Source organism: Phocoena phocoena, chromosome 15 (genome assembly GCF_963924675.1).
Source record: "Phocoena phocoena chromosome 15, mPhoPho1.1, whole genome shotgun sequence".
In the NCBI taxonomy this organism is placed as follows: domain Eukaryota; kingdom Metazoa; phylum Chordata; class Mammalia; order Artiodactyla; family Phocoenidae; genus Phocoena; species Phocoena phocoena.
Genome location: NC_089233.1, coordinates 15,425,962 through 15,451,529, shown reverse-complemented (window position 1 = coordinate 15,451,529; position 25,568 = coordinate 15,425,962). Strand labels below are relative to the sequence as shown.

At 56.5% G+C, this 25,568-nt stretch overlaps 2 protein-coding genes across 2 annotated transcripts; one reads left to right on the top strand and one right to left on the bottom strand.

The window, feature by feature from the left end:
- The first annotated feature begins 225 nt into the window (after window positions 1-225).
- KAT8 (lysine acetyltransferase 8) lies at window positions 226-9,969 on the top strand. Its single transcript, XM_065892915.1, has 11 exons — window positions 226-448; window positions 1,750-1,824; window positions 1,899-2,074; window positions 5,724-5,777; window positions 5,879-6,043; window positions 6,792-6,881; window positions 8,571-8,711; window positions 8,809-8,902; window positions 8,997-9,147; window positions 9,298-9,452; window positions 9,793-9,969. Exons 1-11 carry the CDS (start codon window positions 238-240, stop codon window positions 9,855-9,857), a joined length of 1,377 nt encoding a protein of 458 aa, XP_065748987.1. The 5' UTR covers window positions 226-237; the 3' UTR covers window positions 9,858-9,969.
- Window positions 9,970-10,662: 693 nt separating this feature from the next.
- LOC136135275 (polyserase-2-like) lies at window positions 10,663-25,352 on the bottom strand. The gene is given in 23 exon segments (XM_065893177.1): window positions 10,663-10,986; window positions 11,118-11,284; window positions 11,375-11,646; window positions 11,927-12,089; window positions 13,999-14,122; window positions 15,985-16,043; window positions 16,453-16,600; window positions 17,465-17,481; window positions 18,008-18,281; window positions 18,546-18,667; window positions 18,745-19,010; window positions 19,285-19,426; window positions 19,539-19,776; window positions 20,184-20,347; window positions 20,434-20,719; window positions 21,033-21,166; window positions 21,277-21,526; window positions 23,186-23,352; window positions 23,647-23,927; window positions 24,370-24,532; window positions 24,757-24,792; window positions 24,980-25,015; window positions 25,316-25,352. Coding segments are annotated over 23 exon segments (3,870 nt in total).
- Window positions 25,353-25,568: the final 216 nt, after the last annotated feature.

Sequence of the window (25,568 nt, the reverse complement as noted above, 5' to 3'; positions counted from 1 at the left end):
TCTTCAACTCTAGGGTGCAGCCATAGTTCCAAACGAAAAACAACTCCAAGGCAACAGGCACAGTCCACGTCAATCGGGCCCAGCGCCGCGGAAACCGTCGCACGAGCCAATGAGCTCCTGCCACGTCACAGACCCCCCCTCCCCCCTCCAGCCGGCCGCGGCCTCCGCCACGAGTCGCTGACCCGGAGCTAAAGGCCCTGCGCGGCGCTGTATTCTGGCGTCACTTCCACTACAGCGATGGCGGCGCAGGGAGGAGCTGCGGCGATTGCGGCAGCGACTTCAGGGGTCGCGGGGGAGGGCGAACCCGGGCCCGGCGAGAATGTGGCGGTCGAGGGGACCTCCCCGTCCCCGGGCCGCGTCTCTCCGCCGACCCCGGCGCGTGGCGAGCCAGAAGTCACCGTGGAGATCGGAGAAACGTACCTGTGCCGGCGGCCGGATAGCACCTGGCGTGAGGGCGGGACCCAGGGCCAGGGGGCGGGGTTTAAGGGCGGGGGCGGGGCCTGAGGGAGGAGAACGCGGACTTTCGGACTTGCCCGGGCGCCGCCTACAGCCCCCTGCGAGTTGGGCGTTCGCCAAGTTCGTCCTAATGTGTGTAGCGCTCCCAGTCCACTTCCTTGCCCAGTCTTAGGCTTCATTCCCTTTTCTTGTTAACATCCTTCCTCAATGGTCTCCCTTGTCTCTGTGACTCCCCCCTTCCATCCATCCCCTGCAGCCGCCAGGGGAGAGGACCTACCAGAACACAAAAGCGAGCTTCCCCTCCCTTCTATTGCTTTGCCTCATTTCCAAAATAAACCCCAAGTTCCTGAGAATGGCATTCATTTTTGTAACCTCTCTGTTTTCCAGCACCCTTAGTAAAGGCCATTGCCAGACCAGACCACACTGTGTGCTCTGAAGGCCATATGCCTTTTACCGCCTGTGCCCTCTGCTTGGAATGCCCTTTTTTCCCTTTCTCCTTGTTTAGCTGGCTAGCCCCAGTCATCCTTTTAGCATCATATCCCTTGTGATGCCATTCTTGACTCCCTTCAGGCAGATTGAGTCGTTCCCTTCTGTATGTTCCCTTTCTGTATGAAGAAATGCAACATTTTCTTCATACCTGAGCTATAGTATATGTACCATTATGTTGTCTTTGACTATCTGTCTGTCTTCTATCAAAGTGGGAACTTCCGGAGGTCAGGACTGCTCGTGATCCATTATTGTATTCAGCAGCAACCCAGCACAGGGCCAGACACGCAGTGGTTGCCTTCCTCATTTATCCAATGGTCGGGTGTCTGTCATTGAAAGTTTTAGAGCCATTAATTCACCGTTTGAGGTGGGCACGGTTATCCTTATTTTACAGATGAAGGTGCTGAGGCTCAGAAAGCCAAAATAACTTGTTCAGTTAAATATAGCTAGGAAGTGGGGCCGTCTGATTCCACAGCTAGCCCTCATGACCCCTGAACAAATGAACGACTGAGTATAGTAAAAGAAACATTGAATTTGGAGCCAGACTTAAATTCAGTTAAGTATTTGCTCTTATTACTTTTCAAATAGGTGACCCTGGGTAAGCCTCAGTTTCCTCGTCTCTAAAATAAGAATAACAGCCCAATCTGGCCCACCTCAGACAGTGATTGAAGGGAGTGGCAGATGTGAACAGGTGAGGTTAGCGTACAATTGGCCACAGGATCTGGGAAACTGCTCCTCAGTGTGAAGGATCACTGTTGTTCCAGCCCTGTTTTCTTTCCTGGTGATCCTAGCCTTTTCCCTTCACAGATTCTGCTGAAGTGATCCAGTCTCGAGTGAACGATCAGGAGGGCCGAGAGGAATTCTATGTACACTATGTGGGCTGTGAGTGACTTGGGGTATCCAGGTCTGGGGGGGGTGGGGTGGAAGGGCAGCACTCTCATGGCCCATCCTCACAGTTAACCGGCGACTGGACGAATGGGTTGACAAGAACCGGCTGGCGTTGACCAAGACAGTGAAGGATGCCGTGCAGAAGAACTCAGAGAAGTACCTCAGCGAGCTGGCCGAGCAGCCTGAGCGAAAGATCACTCGCAACCAAAAGCGCAAGCATGATGAGATCAACCACGTGCAGAAGGTCCGGGCCCCTCCCCTTCCCCGGGGCCGCAGGAGGCTCAGCTGCCTCTGCTGACTCCCTTGGGTCCCGGTACCAAAACCACAGCAGCTCCCATTTCTTAAGCTCCTACAGTGTGTAGGGGACTCTTATCTATTTCTTCCCAGGTATTCTTCACAGATGAGAAAACTGAGGCTCAGAGAGGGTGAGAGCTTGGCTACAGTCTCGTGGCAAGGAAATGACACAGCTGGGACTGGAACTCAGGCCTCTTGCACCTTTCGTGCCCGCTCTTGGCTGTGCCACATTGACAGATGGACCTGAAGTCCAAAGGGGAGGAAGAGAATGAGTGATTTGGGGCACTTGCTATTACCAAGCATTGTGCTGAGTGTTGTGCCTGTATAAGCTTATCAGATCCTCCCTAACAACTCAACACCACAGGGATAATTAGTTTTTACTGAGGAAAACAGGAAGCAGGCTGAGAGAGGTTAAGTAACATGCCCAAGATCACACAGCTAATAAAAGGGTGGGTTGAGATTAGAGTAATAATGGCAAACATTTATAGGCTTGTGAACCACAGTATTAGGCTAAGTATTTCAGTATATGACCTCACTGAAGTTTCACAGCAACTCTGTGAGGTAAGCATTATATCCCCAGTTTACAAGGGAGGCACAGGTAGTTTTAGGAATCCAGTTAGGAATTAGATTGGCCAACTAGATTGTCCTACTTTGGGGCACAAGCTCTTTGAAACATGCCAGAAATTCCTGCCACTTTATTCCAAAACTTGGGTTCTTTTCACGAAGCTAGCCTGCCCTGGGGGGTTTCTATCCTCCCACTCTGAATCTTAGTTTCTGGATTTGTGAGATGGGCTGTGCACACAAGAGGAGGATTTATGGAGCTCTCAAGGTGCCCAGACGTTCATTATTTTCAACCAGTGCCAGTCCATCCTTCTGAGTGCTCGTCCTGGGCTTAGCAGCAATGGTTTGCAAACTGTGGGGCTGTTAGTAGATTGCCAAATTAGTTCAGTGGGTTGTGACCATGTAAATTTCAAAAAAAAAAAAAATGGAAGAACTAGGACAAGGTAGAAAGTACCATAGTGCATTGCAGTTTATTAAAGGTAAGTATTGTTTTAAGAAGCTTCTATCTCACATACAAATATATATATATGTATATACACAAACTTGCCAGTTGGTTTACAGTGCTGTGATAAAAAAAAATTGAAATACCTGAATTAGAAAGATCTCTCACTGGGAATTCCCTGGCAGTCCGATGGTTAGGACTCGGCACTTTCACTGTCATCACCCGGGTTCAGTCCCTGGTCAGGAACTAAGATCCTGCAAGCCATGTGGCGTGGCCAAAGAAAAAGATCTCTCACCATCTAAGGCAGCACGGTCCAAATGAATGTCCTGTGATAAATGGAAATGTTCTGCCTCTGTGCTGTCCGAAACAGTAGCCACTACCCACGTGTGGATCTTGAGCACTTGAAATGGGTTTCGTGTGAGTAGGAACTAAATTTTTTAATTTTATTAAAAGATTTTTTTTTTGGCTGTGCTGCACGGCATGTGGGATCTTAGTTCCCTAACCAGGGATCGAACCCGTGTCCCCTGCATTGAAAAGCGGCTTCTTTACCACTGGACCACCAGGGAAGTCCCAAGAATTAAGTTTTATCTGAATGTAATGAACTTAAATTTAGGTGGCCACTTGTGGCTAGTGACTACTTTACCGGACAGCTCAGATCTCAGGTTTTCTCAGCTCCCCAGCCGGGTTGCACTGGCGCATTAAGTCGCAAAGATGCACCTGTAAGCTGGCAGGCAGCGGGGTGGTTGACAGTGGGCCAGTGGGGCTAAAATCAAAGAACGAGCAACAGCGAGTTAACGATCAGCAAGGTTCTCCAGAGCCTAATTAATGTTTAATTCTAAATAAACTGCAGCATTTACGGAAAGTAGTGTTTTTGTAATTCTTTAATGCATTTACAGAGGAGAATTGTGTTGTATGAGTTGGGAAATGTGTTTTAAAGAGGCACGTGAGGAGGAAAATCATCCTTCCCTCATCTTTGCAGGGGTTAGGTGTGGAGTTGGACAGGCGAGGGGCCCATGCCCAGCTGTCCTGGGTGCCAGTTCTGTGAGCTTACCTCTCTGTGCCTCAGTTTCCTCTTCCGTGCAGTGGAGAGAGTGAGGATTCCCATCTCAGGCTTGTTCTGAGTAATGCCTACGACGTAAGTGCTTAGTACTTGGAATAAATGGCAGCTGGCTAGTCCCCAAGGGCCAGTGGCTTCGCCTCTCCCTGCCTGTTTACTTCTCTGTAAAACATAAGTAAGAACATTGTATCTCAGCGTTGCCAAAAGGGTTAAATGAGGCCATCCAGGCAAAGTGCTTTGTGGAAGGGGTTCTGGGTAAAAGACTGGCTCCTTCTCCCTTCTGAACTACAGGGCAAGGCTGCCATCTACTCTGGTGTAGGTCATAGGCCTAACTGCGTCCACTGTCAGGCTGGACTTGGTTCCTCCTTCAGCATCTGGCCTAGGAACAAGATGGGCTGTGAGTGCCACCTGACTTGTAGTCCCTGCCTTCCAAAGACTTGGAAAATGGGGGAAACCAAGAAGGGGGAGTCGGAGGGTACTGTTGTTGACCACTGAATTCCTGACTTGGGAACGGATGTATTCTGCATCGGAAGAATGCAGTCAGGCCTCCTGGAGGATTGTTGACCACACCTTCCCAGGGTGCTGGGCCTTGAAGGACAGGGAGAGCATGGCAAAAACAATTACACGTGATCACTCGCCAAGCTCTGCCTCATCATGCACTTGCCTGGCTCGTGCTCGGTGCCAGGCTGAGTAAGCATTTTCTGGCAGCCGTAAGAGAGGGAAGGACATTCAGGGTGGAGGGAACTGCATGTGCAAAAGCATGGAGGCCAGCAACAGGAGTGTTGATAGCAGAGCAGATCTGAGGGGACTGAGACTGGGGGCTGGGAATTTACAGAGGCCTCGTCAACTATCCAGACCTGAGACGGTGGCAGTGGCTATTTGGTGTGGGACAGAGGAACCGGTTCCAGAGATGACAAGGAGGTAGCGCCAACAGGACGTGGCCATTATTCGGATGCCAGGCTGAGAGAGGAGGAGGAGTCTTGAGAGCTGGCCTCTTATTGGTCTGGGGTAGTTGGACTGAAGGTGATCCTAGTGAGATGGGGAACCCAGGAGGATGACCAGGTTTGCAGGGAGGAAAGGTTGAGTTCCTTTCTGGACACCTAGAGCCTGATGTGCCTGTGGGAGGGGCCTCCGGGAGCAGTCCCATGGGCAGGAAAGAGGTCCAGGCACACCGGAGTGTCCGCACCAGTTCCTGCTGTGGAAGCGGAAGACCAGGCCCATTATGTCATCTGTCTCACAACAACTGTGGCAGAGCTGGATTGACCGCGTTGTACAGCTGAAGCTCTTACCAGCCCAAGAACTGGAACCAGGCCTCCTGATCCTAGCCCTGTTCATCAGGCAAAAGGTCCAAACTTGGGCATCAGGAGTGTCTGGGATGTATGGGTGGGTGGGCAGATGGGAGAGGAACTTGGACCAGTCGGCTCCGAAACCAGGTGAAACAGGTTTGCTAGACAGGCGGGAAGTGCTGGGTTCTGGGATGGGAGGCATGGCCTGACCTCCACTTCTGTTCACCTGTGTCCACTGCTCTTTCTCACTCAGACCTATGCAGAGATGGACCCCACAACAGCAGCCTTGGAGAAGGAACATGAGGCGGTAAGTAGGGGAGTGGGTCCTAACTGGGGGTACCCCTTCCCTACAGCATCCCTTGCCCCGACCGAGCCACCCCCTGCCCTTCACTCCCACCTCGCCCACAGATCACCAAGGTGAAGTACGTGGACAAGATCCACATCGGGAACTACGAAATCGACGCCTGGTACTTCTCCCCGTTCCCTGAAGACTATGGGAAACAGCCCAAACTCTGGCTCTGCGAGTACTGCCTCAAGTACATGAAATACGAAAAGAGCTACCGCTTCCACTTGGTGAGGCTGGGCCGGGCCGGGCCTGGTGAATGTGGTGGTGGGCATAGAGGCTGAGGGCCGGCTGAGGCAGCGGCACTAGGCAAGGTCCAGAGCAGTTGAGTCCAAGGAAAAGCTGCCCCGGCTGGAGAGACCTGGATTCCAGGCCTGACTCTGCCTTTGCTGGAGTGACCCTGGCCAACTTGCTGACCCTCCCCAGACCCCAGTTTCCTCTTCTGTGGAATGGGGACCTTCTGGGGTCCCTTGCCCTCAGCACATGTTTATCAAGGCCAGTCCAGAGCCAGGTTCCCCTGTGGAAAAGAGGAAGTAAGCACAGCTCCGAGCCGTGGGACCGTGAGGTGCGGACAGACAGGAAGCTTTAATCCGCATGCAGGACCTGCTGGGGCAGGGCAGTGGCGTGTTTCCCACAGGGTAGAGACACTGAGGCAAATGTATGTGGTTTGGGAAATGCCCTTGTCCTGGGTGCCGGCCCTCCAGAGTCCTCCAGAGCCAGGCTGAGCTGGACTTAAAACCGTCTCGCTGTGTGATGCTTGAGCCAGTTACTGTGCCTCGGTTTCTCCATCGGTAGAATAGCACCCGTCTCCTCAGATGGTTGGGAGTATTACTCGATGTAGGTACAGGGTGGGGCCCGGGGTCTCCAGGTGAAGAGAAGCAGAGGCCTGCTGCAGGCCATACAGGGCGGGATGGGGCACCTAGCGGGGAGCCTTGGGGCCTCATGCCTGTGCCTCCCCCTGCCCGTCCCCACCCCCAGGGCCAGTGCCAGTGGCGGCAGCCCCCGGGGAAGGAGATCTACCGCAAAAGCAACATCTCTGTGTACGAGGTGGACGGCAAAGACCACAAGGTGAGCCCCGGGGGGAGGCACTGTGACAGGTGGGGGGGACACGCTGGGCACCTCCCGACGATCTCACGATCTCACCGGCGCCAAAGGGTAGAGGCCGGCCTCAGTGTGCGAAGAGGACTGCGGGCTGGTGCTCAGCCTGGCACTCGGCCTGAGGTTGGTGCATAGTCAACTCGTGGCCCTGTGGTGCCAGCCTCGAGTTCTGGGTTTCCCTTCTCTCCCTGAGGCCTTGCCTTCTGATGGGGTGGCTTGGGGTGGCTTAGGTTCAGGCGATTTGGGACCCAGAGTGGAGACTGTCTTGCCTCAGGCTGTTCTTAAAAACTGCTTTCTCTTTCTGCCTGAAGAAAAGGTGTTTGTTTTTCCTGGGTGTGAACTGCTGTTTGTGAGGTTTCCTGCTGGGAGAGCTCTGTGGCCCAGACCGCTAAGTTCCTTGTTCCTGAAGGACTTCATTGAGGCATTGCGGCAGGGTGGGGCCTTTGGGGCCTGCTTTGCTGTGTTGAGAACTTGACCCTTGCCTGGTCAGTCTGGGAAGGTCTCCTGGGCAAGTCCAGTGGAGTGTAAGACGCAGAGGCCTGGCGTCTGAGTGGCTCCTGGCTTCAAATCGCCCCGTCACTTCCTAGCTGACCTTGGACAAGTTACTTAAGGTCCTTTGTTCCTGTTTCCTCATCTTTAAGACAGGAGTCATGCTAATAGTTAACTAACAGCTTTGTTAGTGGAGTAAATGAGACAGCAAAGTCAAGTACTTAGCACAGTCCCTGGCATCGAATAGGGTTTAGTAAACATGGGCCTCTGTCAGCCTTATGATAAGTAGCTTGTGAAATCTTAGCCCCACCAGAGCCCCCTGCTCTGCCCTCCTGAGCATGAATGGGGCTGGGAGCGGCAGGAGGGGCCCCAGCAGGAGACCTGGGTGTTCTTCCCAGTTCTGCCTTCTCCAGCTTTGGGTCCTCAGGCAAGCACCCCCCTCTGCCGCCCCCCAGAGCCTCCATTGCCTCCTAAGCAAAATGGGTCTAGCAGCGCTGGGTTCACACAACTGTTGAATCCAACGAGGGTGGATGTAAAAGGTGTCCTTGATCTCTGCCATGAAGCCAACCTCCAGGTCCCACTGGCCCTCCTGGCATTGGTCTCTGTCCCGGTGTGGCTGAATGGGCAGACAGCTCAGGCTGCAGTCAGGCTCGAGGGTCGTCCATTCAGCAGACATTTACCAAGCTCTCAGCTTCACGCTTAGCCTTGAGCTAGGTGCTGAGGACACAGCTGTGAACAGTCAGAACTCATATAGCAGGTTGAATCCTGCTCTAGTGCTCACCAGCCATGGGACCTTGAGCGAGCCACTGTCTCCTCTGAGCTTGTTTCCTGACCTGAAACAGAAGAGTTCGTGTCTGTGAAGATTGAGCTCCTCTTCAGCGCTCAGAAGCGGTAGCCGTGATTGGTCCAGCTCTGCCGTTACCTCCTTGAGTGCTCATAGCTCTCTGATTTTCAGTTTCCCCATCCATCAGAACGTGACTCTAAGACTCCTTCCAATTCTAAACATGACTGTTCTGGTGAGGATCCCACTTCTCACCGTGCTGGCACTGGCTGCTGTCTGGAGTCTGGCACTTGCAGGGCAGGGTGGCAGCTCCTGCCCAGGCCTCCATGGGGCGAGGCGGAGGAGTTACGCCTGCTCCCTGAGCCTGCTTCCACCTCGCGACCCCTCAGATTTACTGTCAGAACCTGTGTCTGCTGGCCAAGCTTTTCCTGGACCACAAGACATTGTACTTCGACGTGGAGCCATTCGTCTTTTACATTTTGACCGAGGTGGACAGGCAGGGAGCCCACATCGTCGGCTATTTCTCGAAGGTGCTGGGTTGGGAAGCCCGGGTTGAGGGAGAGGGGGAGAATGAACCTGAAGCAGGGGCTGAGCCTCCGCAAAGGTCCTGACCACCCACCCCTACAGGAAAAGGAGTCACCAGATGGGAACAACGTGGCCTGCATCCTGACCCTGCCCCCCTACCAGCGCCGTGGCTATGGAAAGTTCCTCATTGCTTTCAGTGAGTGGTTCCCGGCCTGTCCAGGAAAGGCAGCTGTGGTGAGGGGTGCCAGGGCAGGGTGGGTCCTCAGTTTCCTCATTTCCACTGTTGCCAGGTTATGAGCTGTCCAAGCTGGAGAGCACAGTAGGCTCCCCTGAGAAGCCACTGTCTGACCTGGGCAAGCTCAGCTACCGCAGCTACTGGTCCTGGGTCCTTCTGGAGATCCTGCGAGACTTCCGGGGCACACTGTCCATCAAGGACCTTAGGTAAGGGAGGCACCTGGAACCCTCAAGAGGGAAGGACTCTCCTAAGATTGGCCGTGATGCTGTCAAACTGTCTCCTTGTCCCCTTTTGCTGTCCCAGCCAAATCCCACAAGGGAGCTCTCTCCAGCATCTGCTCTAATCCCTTTCTGCAGCCAGATGACGAGCATCACCCAGAATGACATCATCAGCACCCTCCAGTCCCTCAACATGGTCAAGTACTGGAAGGGCCAGCATGTGATCTGTGTCACACCCAAGCTGGTGGAAGAACACCTCAAAAGTGCCCAGTATAAGAAACCACCCATAACAGGTGGGTGGAGTCTGCCCAGGGTGTGTGTGTGTGTGTGTGTGTGTGTGTGTGTGTGTGTGTGTGTGTGTGTGTGCGCGCGCGCGCGCGCGCGCGCACGCGCGCGCGGACGGTAGATGTAAGGACTGCCGTGAGCCAAGGCCTCTGTTTTGCTGTCATCGGATCCCCAACCAGTCTGACCAGCTCCCAGGACCGAAGCCTGGGGCAGCCCCCTCCCCAGGACCCAGTCTGCCCCTGTTCTCACCTCGAGGTGAAACCTGGTCTGGGCCCAGGGCAGAGCAGCCACTGCGAGCGGCCGGGCCCGGAGGCCCAGTCTTGCCTCTCATGCCTCTTCTCCCCACAGTGGACTCTGTCTGCCTCAAGTGGGCACCCCCCAAGCACAAGCAAGTCAAACTCTCCAAGAAGTGAGTGTCCTGTGCCTGTGCCCCTGCTGCTGGACCCGTGCCTCCTTGCACCCCAGCCTGTAAATATGTACAGACCTGTTTCGTCATTTTTTTAATAAAGTAAGTTCTGCCAGTGGCTCTGGACTTTGGAGGTGGGAGGGAGAGGCCCAGAGCGGATGGGCGTCATTTCACGTCACACACACACGGCCAGTTGTGCTCAGAACATTTTACTCCATCTCGCTCCGTCTAACCCCACACACCAGGTGCAAGTCGGGGCCCAGTTCCGGTGGGGGCTCAGTCCTCCGGAGTCCAGGAGTCGGGGCTCAGGGGGGCGTGGCAGCCAGTGAGGCAAGAGTGGGGCCTTTTCTGTCCTTGAAAGCATGCTGCCCAGAGGCAGCCCCAGCCCAGAAAACAGTGAGAGGGTGAAATGATGGGGCTCATCAGGCAGAGCAGGTGAGGTGCTACAGCCAGCCTTTCAGCAGCAGGCATCTGGGCGTCTTCTAGAAACAGGTGGGGAGCCGGGGCCCACTTTCATAGCCGAGGGTCCTTGGGGGCTCCATAGGAGCCCAACCGATAGGCTTGTGGACAGCAGACGGAGGTGACCAGAGTTTCTAGCCAGTAGACTCCTAGGCAGTAAACTCCTGTGGTGGAGGTTACAGTCCCAAAGAGCAACCCAGAAGAGTGGGCTCAAAGGTCAGGATGGTGCTTTGAACTCCCACAGGGTCCTGGGAGGAAGGAGTGGCTCAAAGTCAGGCATCCTGGGAGCAGGCGTGTGCCCTTGGGTGTGATGTGGAGGTCCCGGAAGCAAGTCAGCTCCCAGGGTGAGTAGCTCAGTGGTCGTGCTGTGGGCGGAGGAGGCCCAGGGTCAGGCCTAGTGGCAGCAGAAGGAGGGGTCCCACCAAGCCTGGGGCTGGGGCAGGGTTGAAGGCCCCGTAGTTGCTGCAGAGGTTGCCATCAGGCTGGGACTCCTGGATCTGGGGCACCACCTGAGGCTGGAGCTCTGCCACTTTGTGGTGAATCCAGGAGGCATAGCTGGAGGTCAGAGTATACACACCGGGCCTGTTGGGGGCCCCACAGGCATCACCCCAGCTTACGATGCCTGCCAGGTACCAGCGGCCCCCCACTGGGCAGGAGAGTGGGCCTCCAGAGTCACCCTGAGGAGAAAATCCACACAGCAGCTGTCAGGACCAGCCCCCAGGCCTCCAACCATCCGTGCCAGCCCCATTGAGCCCTCATCTCCCAAGACACGCCTGTCTCATCTTTTCCCCGGACCCCCCGCGTGTACCTGGCAGGCGTCCTTGCCCCCTTTCACATAGCCGGCACACACCATGTCCTGCTGGATAAAGTGGGGCTCCTCGGGCTTGGCGTTGATATTGTACAGGCAGTTACAGGTCTCGCGACTGATCAGTGGCACCTCAAGTTGCTGCAGCGTCTTGGGGGCCTGGAGGCTCACTGCGGGGGCAAAAGATGCTTACCCAGGGCCTCCTACCCTGCGTCGGCTCCCTCCGTGCCCCTAGACATCAGCGCCCACCTCGCCCTCACCTGAGGGGGCCACGTGGCCCCATCCCGTGACAGTGCACTGGAGACCATTGGGGAAGGAGGCGTTGGCTGCGGGGAGGCAGATGGGCCGGATGTAGCGAGAGAAGTTGACAGGGCGGTTGAGCTGGAGGAGCGCGATGTCACCCATGGAGCCCTCCTGGAGGTAGCTGGGGTGGGAAATGACCTGCGCCACCGTGTGGACCTTGGTGTCAGAGCTGTAGTAGTTCAGCTTGTGGGCCCCCAGCTTTACGTCGTAGTCCTCTGTGCGGTGCTCCCTGCAGGCAGAGGGGCGAAGGCTGGGACCCGAGAGACCGGGATCCCTGTTGCCTTGTGGCATCCAACCTCAGTTCCTGACCTTTCAGAGTCCACCTTGCATCCTAGTTTTATCCTGTGACCTGTGACCTCTGGCCTTCACTCCTGACGGATCCTTACAGACTTTATTGATATCCCTAGATACAACCCAAGAACCTCCAACCTCTGACCCACACTGATCCTTGAACTTTGACCTCCAGCCCACTTTTGACTTCCCCGCCCTGCCCCCTACCCAGCTGGTACCTTGGGAAGCAGTGAGCAGCCGACAGCACCCACTGCTCAGACAGGAGAGAGCCGCCACACACGTGGGCGCCGTTGTAGCTGATGCTGACCTGCCAGGGCCACTGGCCGTGGGCTGAATCGCTACCACCTGTGATACGTGCTTGGGGGACCACGCCGCAGGAGGCTGCCCAGGGAGGAAAGGAAGGGAGGGGGTCAGGTCCTCAGGGTCCCCCAAACCACATCCTCGACCCTGCCACTCCCGACATAGCCCAGGAGGTCTGGTTTGGAGCTTCGGGAGTGAGTTCACAGAAACCAGCCAGCCACCCTGTGTCCCCATCCCATGGCTCACCAGTCACGGTCAGTTCTGCCCGCCCCCGCGCCTAATTAAGGTCTCATCCAGCTTCTGTCTTCACCGGCCTTCCTGCCTTCCATCTGCTCCACTCCTTACAAATCTGGCCAGGTCATACCCCCGCTTAAATCCTTCCCTGGCCCGCACTGCCTTTACGAGAGACTCCAGACCTTCCATGGCACAGCCATCCCTCTGGACACCCTGTCACAGCGGGCCACACACTTGTTCACCTCCAGACCTTGGCTTATTCAGGTCCCTCTGCCTAGAATACCTTTCCTCATCCCTACTTCGCTCAGCAAACTGCTATTTGCCTATGGAGATGGTTCAAATTCTCGGTCCCTCTGTAGCCTGCCCTGAGCCTGCTGGCTGAGTGAGGCGACGCTTCGGAGCTCTCGAGGTCCGTGCTTCCCAGACGTGGCTGTTCCGCATTATGACGGTGTCTGCTTCAACCAGCCAACCTGGGCGTTCCCTAGGGGCAGGGACGAGGGCAGATCCCTATGTCCCCAGCACCCAGCACAGGGCTGGGCACACGGATGGAGTCGTGGATGTGTGTTGAACAAACGAACGGAACAGCCGGGCTCCCAGGGTGTGAATGTCTAGTTCCCAGGACAGCCCCACCCCCGCAGAGGCCGCTGTTTGGAGCAGGACCCAAGTGCCCTTCACAAAGTCACCTGCTCAGAAGCAGGGAAAACCACCCAGTGAGGCTCCTCCCCCTCTCCTTGTAAAAAGGACAATAGAGACCAGCAGTTCAAGCAATTTCAGGCCCCAAAGGGGCTTTCACTTCCTTAATCTTCCAGACTCTTCATTGCAGCCCCTGGAGACTGACAGAATCAACTTCATTTTTTTAAAAAAATTTTTGTTTTTGGCCGCACTGTATGGCATGCGGGACCTTAGTTCCGTGACCAGGGATCGAACCGTGCTCCCTGCATTGCAAGCACAGAGTCTGAACCACTGGACCACCAGGAATTCCCAGAATCAACTTCATTTTATTTTATTTTTGCCGCACCGCACGGCCTGTGGGATCCTAGTTCCCCAACCCGGGGGCCCTCGGCAGTGAAAGTGCGGAGTCCCAACCAGTGGACCCCAAGGGAACTCCCTCAACTTCATTTCAGAGGTGAGGGAACTGGCATTCGAGACACAGCCAGTACATGGTGAAGCCGGGATTGCCAAGGAGACGGATCCTTGGTTTGTTTCCCTCAAAACAACCCACGTTTGGAGTCAGACCTGGGTTTAAATCCCAGCTCTGCCACTTACTGGCTGTGTGCCGTCGGGCAAGTTACTTCTCTGCCCCTCAATTTCTTAATCCGAAGAACGAGGGCTGTAATCCTCGCCTCCCAGAGCTATTGGGGGACCTAAATAAGACAACAGGAGTGAAAGAGACGGCCTTGCAGAGAGGGTCAGGCACTCAAATGCCCCAGGGAAATCTGAACCCGTGGCCCCTCCCCCTCCCCCCACTTCCCCGGCGAGCCTCACCTTCAGCCCCAACGGCTCCTGGAGGGAAAGAGAAAGAGGGAGGGGTAAGCGGGGAAGTCTCAAGTGCCCAGACGCCCCCTTACCTCCTGCTTCTCCAGAGGGCTGCCCCCCCCACAGGAAGCCAAAGCTGAGGGGAGAGGCCAAGAGCCAGGGAGGCTGAAGCTGGGGGTTCTTGAGCCCAGAATAAGGATGTGCCCCAGAAAAGGGTTATACCCTCGGCCCCGGTGCACTGCCGGCCGCCCCCTCCCCCCCTCTCCCCCGTGCTCCACACTCCCCACCCCCACACACTCACCCATCTCATTCCGGAATAATCCAAGCAAAAGCAGAGTGGCCAGAGCCTCCAGCCACCTAGGCCCCAGGCCTGCCCTCTGGGCCATGACCCAGGACCAGGGGCCCTGGGAAGACACCAGGCACCCAAAGGAAGGGACCTCAGGCTGGGGTTCAAAGGCAAGATCCAGGTGTCAGAACCAGAGGGAAGCGGGAGCAGGTGTCCAAGGTGGCTTCGAAGGCAGGCAGCGGGCACAGAGTAAACGCCAGGGTCTCCGCAGCCGGCAGTGAGGACGAATCTCCAGCCCGGCCTGGGTACACAGTAGATCTTCCTTCTGAAGTGGCAGCTCCTGGGAAAGGGCACCTACCTGCCGGCCCCTCCCCTGGTCCCGCCCTCCCTGATCAGCTCAGCCAGCCTCTCTTGTTGCCAAAGTCCTGAGTCCTCTCAGACACCGTGTGTGTGTGTGTGTGTGTGTGTGTGTGTGTGTGTGTGTGTGTGTGTGTGTGTGTGTGTGGCGAGGGGGGTGGGGGGGTTGGGTTGAGTCCTGAGTCCTCTCAGATCCCTAGGCTGTGTGTGTGTGTGGGGGGGGTGGGCGAGGGGGGGGTTTGGGCTGAGCAGCCCCAGGCAGGGCTGGAAACCCGGATGGCTGGATTCCTGACCCAGCGGCTCTCGGTCCCAGGTCTTTCAGGTCTCCATGACCAGTTATGCCCCCAGGGCCCGGCCCGGCCTGTGTTACCGTGGGGGCCATAGCTGCTTCTCCCTCCGTTCTGCCTGAGGCCTGGCATCTGAGCCCGGGACAGCCAGGTCTGCCCCCGGGGCTGGGGCTGGGGCCTCTTCAGGTCCTTCTGTGGAGCCTGCAGCCTCATCTTCGTGGTGAGGTGTGGTGAGCGTGTCTGGTGGTGCTAATCATTCCACAAATACTTACTGAGCGCCTAATATGTTCCAGGCACAGGAGACAAAGTGGACACTGTCCCTGCCTTCCCTGAGCTCATGGTGAACTTGGGGTGACAGACTTGAATCATATAATGACACAAACAATTACGGAATAATTTCAAGCTACGAACTGTGATGGAGAAAGAAGAATGCAGGCTCTGGGAGCCACTTACAGGAGCCTGACCTAGGCTGGAATCAAGAAGGGCTCCTCAAGGAGGTGCCTTTAGAACTGAGACCTAAAGGGATTATGAAAAGCTGTTAACAAGGCAAAGATGGGGAAGGGTGGTCCAGGTGAATCGTCCTCAGAAGGAGGGCGCAGGTGACCTAGGTTCAGGGAAAGGAGGCCCATGTGCCTGGGTTGGGGGTCAGGAGCCTCCTCTGTGAGTGTATGAATCTGGGCAATTGGGAAAGTGTGTTGGCTTCAAGCTGTAGAAATACAGAGCCCCACTTGTCCACCTACCTTCCATAAGACTAGGTGTCTGGACCTCTGAGCCAGGACTTCAGGGCCTAAGCTGGAGGGCAGGGAATTCCTGTAATGGGAAAGGGGACAAAACCGACTCGGGGGACTTCCCTGGTGGTGCAGTGGTTAAGAATCCACCTGCCAATGCAGGAGACACGGGCTCGAGCCCTGGTCCGGGAAGATCCCATGTGCCGCAGAGCAACTAAGCCCGTGCGCCACAACTACTGTGCCCGCACTCTACAGCCCGTGGGCCACACTACTGAGCCTGTGCTCTAGAGTCCGCAAACCACAACTACTGAAGCCCGCGCCTAGAGCCCGTGCTCTACAACAAGAGAAGCACCGCAATGAGTAACCCGCGCACCGCAATGAAGAGTAGTCCCCGCTCAATGCAATTAGAGAAAACCCGCGCGCAGCAACGAAGACCCAACGCAGCCATAAATAAATTAAGTAAATAAATTTATTAAAAAAAAAAAAGACTGACTCGGGAAGGGGTCTAAGCTGGGGTGGAGGGGGAAGACCCTGGACACTGTGGGTGGGTTTGGGTAGAGGACAGGGTATATTAAATGTTTGTGGGGGATGACATACGAGTGACTGACGGTATGAGTGATCTTGGGTGGCTTCGGCCTGCAGCGGCTTGAAGCAAGATTTCCGTTCTCTGGCCAGAGACGGAAGTCAGGCCGTGGCAGTGAGAGCGCTGAACCCTAGCCACTAGACCACCAGAGGACCAGTGGCCAGTGACAAGGCCCTGTCCCGTCAGCTGTGTAGAAATGAATTTCCACAAAGAGATGGAAAGTAGTGAAACAAGTAAAGTGTTTATTAGGAGGAAAAAGGGTACGCGTGGATAGACACACAGGTGGACTCAGAGAGAGAGTCGCGCGCTTGTGGGTAGTTTGAATCACTTATATGGGGCATTTCTTCCAGGTTTCCTTTGGCCAGTCATCTTGCTTTCTCTGCCTCTGAGTCCGTACTTGGTTTACCTTAGGGTCCTCCCACGTGTGTGTGAGCAACTCTTAGCCAAGATGGATTCTAGCAAAGAGATCTATGGATAGGTTGGCATCACTTACTGTGGGGTAGCACCCCCTCCTTTTTGACCTCTGAGGAGCCTTTCTGCGCATGTAGAGTCGGGAAGGTCTCCTTGACCTCGAGAATGAGAAATACATGGTCTCTTATCTGGGTGGGGCTTAGCTCCTCCTCCTCTTCATCTTGGAGTATCTGCCCAGAGGGGACAAACACCAGCTACTCAGCCTGGGGCCCGTCTATCTCCTGCCTCATGGAGAGCAGGTAGGGGTGTATGTCCCTGTGGAGATATAGATGCAGAATATTCTCTCCCTGGCTGTCCAGTGGCTAGGACTGTGTGTTCCACTGCAGGGGGCAGGGGTTCGATCCCTGGTCAGGGAACTAAGATCCTGCATGCCATGCAGTGCGGCCAAAGAAAAAAAAAACCAAAACGATTAGCCAGGGCCTTTAAGAACCTCTGCCCATCTTCTCAATCTCCCAAGAACTTCCAGCTTCCCTGTAAGGTCCCCCCTCCCCAACCTTCTGCCTACTCAACTCAGAGATGGTGACCCCAGCCCCAGAGGTGACTCCTCTGCCACCCTCAGCGGCTGGTTTCCACCCCAAGCACCCCTCCTGCCCCGGATGGGTCTCCCTTTGCCCTTATTCTTTGCTAGAACCTCCTCTATGACTTGTTCCTGATCCCCAGTCCATGTGTTCCCCACCACGTTGGGAGCACTTCATGGGCTTGTCAAGGCCCGAGCTGTGCCGGGACTTAGCAATTAGCAGGGAACGTGGTTGAATGAATGCAGGGAGGTGCACTGGTAAGTGGGGGTGGGCAGAGGTAGTGAGATGTACATACAGGGGACTCTTGATGGGGCCCAAACCCTGGGGGCACTGGGCAGGATGTGGTGGACCCCTGAACCGTACAAGTGTCATGTGTGTGTACTGGGGACACTGGAGGTGAACACTCTGGGGCACCATTCATCAGGGTATGTGTACGGGGGAGGCTCCGTGCAGGTACAGGATATGGCAGACAGACCCTGGATTCCCAGACTCCTGGACCCTTCCTCTGACCCTCACCCTCAGTCCTTCTTGCTCTGGGGGGAGGGGCAGCAGGGTCCAGGAGAGCTAGGGCTGAGGTGTCCGGCAGGTGTGTGCTGGGGATGCTGATTCCACTGGGGAGGTAACACACACCCAGCTGGCCACTCGACCTCCCCCGCCCTGGGGCAGGAATGAGGGACAGATGCCACATTATCAGGGATACATTTTCTGGGAGCCCAAGGCCTGACTCACAGAGGCCCAGGAGGGAGAGGCCCGCTCCCTGGGGCTTCCCCCGTCCCTCAGCCTGCCCCCAGCAATGCCACAAAGCCACGCATGTCTCTGTTTACACCTTTGTGGTCCACTGGCTCCCCCTGCCCTCAAGCATGCCAGGGCCCAAAAAAGCTGGGCACTGAGGCCCAATTGTCTGAAGCCTGAAGCCGCTGCAGTCTAGGTGGGTGGGGCGCTCAGGAGGTTCTGGGTAAGGGAACAGAGCCGGTTGGGCCACATTCCAGCCCCACCAGGTAGGAAGTAGAGGGCTGGAGGGGGTGGGGGAGGTGGCCCAGGGACCCAGGCCCCCTCAGCCCTGGATCAGGAGGGTCAGTAGCAGCAGGAAGAGAGCAGCTCGAGGGGAACCTGAGGCCCTGGCCATGTCAGGGGGACAGAGGTCGCCGCCTTCTGGGAGCCAGTGGGGGAAGCCACTGGGGTGCAGGAAATGCGCCTCCCCCACTGTCTGGGAGATCCAGGTCTCTTCGGGTCCGATGGCGGCAAATAGGTCCCTGCTGCCTCGAATAGCCATGCCCACGAGGACCCAAGAGCCTTCCTCAGTCTGGCACAGGAGCGGAGGTGCTGAGGTCACCTGCAGCATCAGAGCCAAGACCAAAAGGGTCTCTTACCCTTTCCTCCTGGTCCCCTGCACCTTCTAGGGCCCAGCCACAAAGCACAGCTTGCCTCTGTCCTCAGGCATCTTGGCCCCTGGTCCCTCTCAAGGTTCAGCCAGGAAGCACTGCTTCTTCCTATCTGAGACCCAGCACCCAAGAATTCCAACCCTGCCCTCTCCCTGGTGTCCAGCTGCCCAGCACTGCCTCTCCCCTGCCTGGACCAGGATACCCAGGCTCCGTACCTCACACCTGTCCTCCTGCCCCTCTGCATACAGGACACAGAGAGTTCCAGGGGGCAGAATGCCCTGATAGAGGCAGTGACAGAGTCGTGGTGTCAAGATGGAGACAGCAGCAGCCACAGGGACTAGAGAGAGGAAGGAAGTTTGTCCCAGGGATTCTGGTGTCCAGCCACTTCTCACCCCCAGGACCCAGGGCTCTCACCTCGGTCCTGGGGGTCCTTCCAGCCCAGCACCCAGCAGCTGGCCCCCAGGGGAGTACCCCCTGGGTGAAGGCAGATGGGCAAGGCTGATGGGGAGGGCTCCACCCGGGAGCTCAGCTCCAGGAGGGCCAGGGGGGGCCGAAGTCCCAGGTGCCGGGGCAGGCGGATGCTGATGACCAGCCGGGATACCTGGTGACTCTGTGGGAGGGGGCTGGCCCCAGCCCGGCCCAGGTACACTTCAATATAAGGCACTGTTGTAGAGCCCAGCCTGTTGGAACAAGGTCCAGTGTCATTTCCTGTTCCCCTCATTGCTGATAAAGTCCTTCCCAGTCCAGGGGAAAGGGTGGAATGAATCTCCAGGGTCATTCCACTAACTCCTTCATTCATTATTCCTCCTTCCAAATCTCTCTTTGTCTCAAAACACGTCGCAGCAATTACCCTGTGCTATAAAAGCCCTAAAGGGAGAACAAACCTCTATTGAAAGAGTCCTTTGGCCCATCTTCCAATTTTTCCCTCTTGCCAGGGAGATGGGTGAGACCCACCTGAGGATACAGTGAGTGGCTGCCAGGACCCAGCCTGGGGCCACGAGGATCCCAGTGCAGACTCGCTCTCCAGCTACATGCACCTCTGCCAGCCAGGGCCACAGGCCCCCCGTCAGAGCCGGCTCTGGCCGCAGTCCACAGGCTAGGGAGAGGAGGCGACTCCCTCAGTGGGGGCCCAACAGCTGAACCCCAAAGCCCCTACCATGGATCTAAGCACTCCCAGGAGCCCCTAAGCCCCAAAGGCACCTCCTCACCGCCATGCTCTGTGTGAGGGGGACAAGTTTGTGTCTCAGTCTCCTCCCCCTCAGGGCCCCAGTCCCAGGCCAACTGGTCCTCCAGGTAGGCTCCCCGAGTCACATGGCTGATCCATGGGCCGTGGGTCTGCAGCGGATAGAAGGCTCTGGGACGCAGGCAGTCGCTGGGTAAGTCTCTGATTCCAGCCAGGAACCAGGTCCCCTCTTCCCGGCATAGAAGGCTCCAATGAGAGTAGTTCTGCAGCGAGAGTGTGTGTGTTACCAGCCTCTAGGTGTGTGCCAGTTGATGAGGGGATGCCAAAGTCCTGGGGCTTTCCTAGACTCCACACTCTCGCGTACTCGGACATAACAAATCCCACCTCCTCCAAGCCAGGCTCCAACACAAATCTGTGTAATAAGTCGGCCCTCACTTTAGGTTTCTCTTTAAACCTAGAGGTAGAGAAAAGTCCCGGCGGGTCTCGGGGGCCCCTCCCCAAAGTCCTTCTGGGCCAAGCTTCGCCCCTAGCGCGTTGGGCCCCGCCTTAACCCCGCCTCCGTCCCCAGATCTCGGAGCCCAGTTCCTGTCTCTCTCAGGCCCCGCCCCCAGTCTGCCCCTCCCTCCTACTTAGACCCATGGGCCCCCCCCCCCCCCCCCCCGCCGCTCACCCAGCAGCGGCCCGCCACCTCCTCCTCCTGGTAGGCGGGGCAGATAGCTAGAGGCGGCTCTCCCGGCGGCGGCACTGACTCCCCCTGGCGGCCGTACAGGCAATGACACCACCAGACGCCCAACAGCTCCGCCTCAAGCAGCGAACCGGCTCCGGGCACTGGTTCTGGAAGAGAAAGGGAGGAGGCCTACGCTGCGGTGGTGTCCGGCCCCGGCTCCGCCCCGCCCTGCCCGAGCCGGGTCCCTGCTCACCCGTGTGGCCCCAGCGAGCCAGGCGGCAGCGGCTCCCGGGCAGGAAATAGTGTTCTGGGTGGGGTAGGCACACTGGCCGCGGGGCCACGCTCAGGTTCACGGGCGCGCGCAGCTGCAGCAGCGCCAGGTTCGAGGCGTCGTCCCACGAGGCGTTCTCGTGCGGCACGAGGCGTGCCACCCGCTCCGCGCGCGGGCGCGAGGGCAGCATCACGCGCCAGTTGTCCAGGTCGCGGGGTGGGAGGTCTGAGCTGATGCGGCTGCGGGATGGGGAGACTGGGGACGTGGGCTGGATCCCGCATGCTCACGTCTAAACCTCCACCCGTGGCTTAGACTCTGGATCTCCAGGCAGGATTCTGCATCCCGGACCTGAGACCTGTGCACTCAGACACCCCCCCACCCCAATCCTGGGTCGAATTCGTATTACCCCTCTATTCGCCCCAGAGAGACTAGGACCCGGATTTTTGAGCTGGATCATACACCTCCCAATGGCACCCCACTCCCCTACCCCTATCCTACCCAGGGGAAGGGCTGGGCCAGTTAGATAGTGTCTCAGGCTGATGGGGGAAGGGGCAAGAATCTGCCTGAGACTGGGTTTTCACTCACCCTGGAAAGCAGCTGGCAGGTGCCAAGACCCAACTTTCAGACACCAGTGCCCCATAGCAGGGTCTGGATCCTGGGACCAACACCTGGGCTTCCCAGGGCCAGGCCCCTGGCCTTGGGGCCTTCCCGCACTCTGAGGGGTGAGAGGCCTGAGTGAGGGGGCTTCCTGAACCCCAGGCAATTTCCACCTGAACTCAAATCTCCCAGATCCAGCTGACATCCAGGTGTCCTGCACCCCCTCACCTGGCAGGGCGATGGTACAGTTCTCATCCGTGGGCTCGGGGAGACCTGACTGGAGCTCCGGGGACTGGGTGGGAAAGGCAGGGCCAGGCTCTGAGCCCAACACCTGTTCCCTTATCCATGCCTCATAGGGAGCCACAGCAGTGAAGACTCCGGGGCGGTTCCTCCGTCCACAGCCAAAGCCAAAGCTGGTGATTCCCGCCTGGAACCATCGGCCACCTTCCTTGCAGACCAGGGGCCCCCCAGAGTCTCCCTGATGATAGATGACTTAGTGTCATGGGATCAGCCCAGAGACCCACCAGCTTATACCGGACCACCTCGCAAAGGTTCTACACCTCTTCTGGTTGGCCCTACATACAGCCACCTTCTCCTAGAAACATTTGTTGGCTGTGCCTTGTCCTCTGTAATCCCTACAACTCTAAACAGAAGAAAGCCTTGTAAAGTAGAAAGGCTGATGAGCAGTCAAAGCCAGGAGCACCAAGCTAACGCATTAAAGGCCATGCCAGAGAGGCCTGCAGGTCTCACTCAGAGCCAATGATTCTTGTTCAATAAATAGTTCAAACAAACCCTGTCTTTGATTTCTAAGTTGTTAGAATTCCTTGTTAAATTGTTAAAGTAAATCAGAGATGCCAGCATTCAGGAGGAAAAGGCTGTTGGAAATAGGCTATTAGAAAAGCAGCAAGAAGGGACAGTTTGAAGGCAAGTAAGGAGGAAGAACTACAAGGAACAGACACTAAAACAAGGGTTCTGGGGCCATTTAATGCTGGGGCATTGTCCCTAAGATATCACTATATCCCAGGTTAGGCACCTCTGTGACCCCAGGAGGGTTACAAAGAAGGTGCAGAATCATCTAGAATTGTGCTGTCCAATATGGTAGACACTAGCCCCATGTGGCTATTTGAATTAATTAAAATTAAATAAAATTAAAATTCAATTCCTTGATCACACTAGCCACCTTTCAAATGTGCAATAGCCAGTGTGGCTAGTGACTGTCACATCAGACAGTGCAGATAGAAAAGATTTCCATCATCATAGGAAATTTTATTCGACAGCACTGGTCTAGAGGAAGTTGAATTGTTGGCAGTCCTGTTCAAGAAGGCAGGGATTATGTCCCTAGATCCTGGAACTTCGTAACTGGGAAGGACCCTGAAAACCATCTAGCCTGAATCCCCATCACCACCATGCATGCTTGAGTGCCCTCAAAGCTCTGTGCCATTGCGGGAACATTTCTGGGGAAAATGGTTAAAATATATCATGTTTTGGCCTTCAGCAGGTTATCTGGAAAATTCCCTTCTGTGAAGGATTAATTCATTTAAAAAAATAACTATTTGTTGAGTATCTACTAAGTGATAGGTGCTGTGCTATAGGCTAGGATATGGGATAATAATATAATGATAATAATAATAGTAATAATAGTAGCTAATACTTATTTAGCTCTTACTAAGGACCAGGCACTGTTCTAAATGTTTTTTACATGTACCAATTCATTTAGTTATCATAATGATTAATAAATCATATGATGATTTATTTAATCATCATAACCTCCAGACAAGTAACACTATCATCCCCATCTTCCAGATGAGAAAATCTGCACAGAGAGAGCTCAAATAACTTGGCCAAGGTTATACAGCTAATAAGTGGTGGCACTGAGCTTCTAACCAGGATAACACTCCAGAGTCTGGCATGTGACCACTGCGCTACACTGCCATCGATAACAGTGCCCATTTGCTGAGCCCCAAGTTCTGTCCATTTGTAATCTTCACATCAATCCCATCCACTGGCAATCTTGCCCTCTTTTTGCAGATGAGGTTCAGAAATATGAGCGAGATGGGATTTGTCTATTAATCATACTGCTTCCTACTGGTGAGGGCTCTGCCTGGCCCTTCAGGCAGGTGCAGGGGCCTCCCCTCACCTGGCAGGTGTCCCTGCGGCCCTCTGGGTAGCCAGCACACAGCATCCCTGGCAATAGCTGGAAAGTGAGATTGAAGGGACCAGGCCGGCTGTAGAGACACTGACAGGCAGCTTCTCCCAGCACCCTTAGCTCCACTTCTTGTAGCACCCAGGGGAGAGGCAGGGGGTCTGTGGGCAGAACCAGAGAAGAAATGCTGTGAGTCAGGAATGCAGTCCCCTGTTCCCCAGGCCTCAGCTCGGTCCCCTCCAGCTGTCTCCTGGACATCTTTGTCTCTGCGCCCACCACATCCCAAACCAATGTCCCCTCCCACTCCTCTCCGTTCTTCTTCCTACAGCCTCATCTCAGGAACGGCCCCATCAAGCGTCCAGTGCGGGCTGCCCTGGGGACCCACCTGGTAGCCTCCACCTCGCCAATAACCCACCTCCTGAGACGCCCCCACCCCCCACCCCCGCCCCACTCACCGGCCTCCTGGACGTCCCCCCAGCCCGTGGCCCAGCAGGCGGTGCCGTGAGCGAAGCGGTGCGAGGCGCGGGGCAGGCAGACGGGCCGCACGGTGGGGCCCAGCCTGGCGGGAGAGGCCAGGCGCAGCAGGGCCACGTCGGCACCACTTTCCACGCCGCTGTAGTTGTCCGGCACCAGGATGGCGGCCACCGCGCGGACGTGCGCGCCGTCCAGGGGTCCGTCCTGGGAGTGCACGCCCAGCACTACAGACCACTCGGCCGCGGGCTCCAAGGTCCCATTCCTGCGCCAAGGCCAAGGCCGGGGTGGGGTTAGGTGGACCGCATGGAGGGGGCAGGCCTCTTGGGGCTGGGGGCTTGGAACCAGGGAGAAGGGGGCGGTCAGCGGGAAGCCAGGAGGGGCGGAATCCGATCCAGATTCGGGGCTGGGGCGATCGAGGTTGAGACAGACTCCTGAAAGGGGGAGGAGCGGTTGCGATTTGGAGGTGCTTGATGGGGGGCTTTGGAAAGTTGGAATTCAGACGCGGATATTTGGTGGAGTGGTGGGCGGAGTCTGCTGGCGGCCTCACCACACTCCGAACCTGGATACCCCGCAGAGCACTTAGCTTCAGGAGGGCGGGGAGGCGGGGGTAGCTGGGCTTCAATTTAGCCTTGAGTCCGCGGGACCCAGCTGCGGGGCGGGCTTGGCTTTTGAAAGAAAGGGGCTGGACGTGGGCGAATACTCACGTCACGAAACAGTGAGCGGCCGAGAGGACCCAGGAGGGGGCGATGAGGGAGCCCCCGCAGATGTGGCCCCCGCCCTGATGCAGGCTCACCTGCCACGGCCAGGTGCCCGGCTGCGAGTCTGAGCCCCCCATGATTCGGGCAGAGGGCTCAGGGCGACCGCAGTCTGCAATGGGATACCGTGGAGGTCATCACCTGCCCCTGTCCCCGCCAGAGGCCCAGGTGACTCAGGGCAAAGCCCCACCCCACAATCCACTTCAGTTTGCCCCCGAACAGGGAACAAAGAGAACCTGGGCACTTCTAAGTTTCTGATCATTTCCACCTCCCTCATCGCTTAGCCTGCTTTAACCTCCTTTAAGATCTGGGGACCAGCCCCCCACCCTTCCTTACCCAGATCTTCAGGTTCTTTTTGGGTAGGACTGAGAGCTGGGAGTCACAGGGTAAAAAGAGGAAGATATTGGTGACATCCAGCCCTTGACAGCGCCCAGCTGCCATCTTCCTACTTTCCTCTTCCCCAATTCCCTGCCCTCTCAGCCGCCCTGCCAGCACCCATGCTACCTCTCCCATCTTTTCTGCCTCTGTGGGTGATATTCACCTAGTCCAGCTGCCTTACCTGAGTCCTGGAAGGCTCCTGGGATGGGGCTTATGGCTGGAAAGATGGAGGCAGGAAGAAGCTGGAGACCTATTCTCACAACACGCCCTCCCTGACCCCCTCCCCGCAAACTTTACAGGTACTCCAACCCCCCATGGCACCCAGGCCTCCTTTCCTCCTCCTCTCATATGCTATTCCTTCCCCTCCCGACACCTCACTCCCACCTTCGCTGATGTCCTCCTCCCCTGCCTCCTCTGACACCCCACTCCCGAGGCAGACCCCTGGAGTCCTGCTTTCCAGCTCCCCAGATGTTAGAAGCCAGGCCCCTTACAACCATGCCCTGTCCCCTGAGGTTACCAAGGATGGCAAGTGGGAGAAGCAGGTGCTGGGACATGGTACATTTGAGTCAGCTGGAGGCACAGAGATGGGTGAAGATCTGCTCCCTGCCACAGCTCTGTCTGCCTAGGCAGCCCGTGACTCCTGATGGTCCCAGGGACAGCCCCACCCTCCCTGGCTGGAGCCCATCTCTGGGAATCTGAGTGGATCTGGGGCTAGAAGGAGGAAGTAGGGAGCCTGAAGTCCCCACCCAGAGCCCTGTGCGCGTCTCAGG

Excerpts from the sequence above, each read along its gene's own strand:
- KAT8 (XM_065892915.1), top strand. The coding sequence starts at position 238 with ATGGCGGCGCAGGGAGGAGCTGCGGCGATTGCGGCAGCGACTTCAGGG. Across the intron at positions 1,825-1,898 it reads CTATGTACACTATGTGGGCT|TTAACCGGCGACTGGACGAA; the intron begins GTGAGTGACTTG and ends CCATCCTCACAG. Across the intron at positions 8,903-8,996 it reads AAAGTTCCTCATTGCTTTCA|GTTATGAGCTGTCCAAGCTG; the intron begins GTGAGTGGTTCC and ends CACTGTTGCCAG.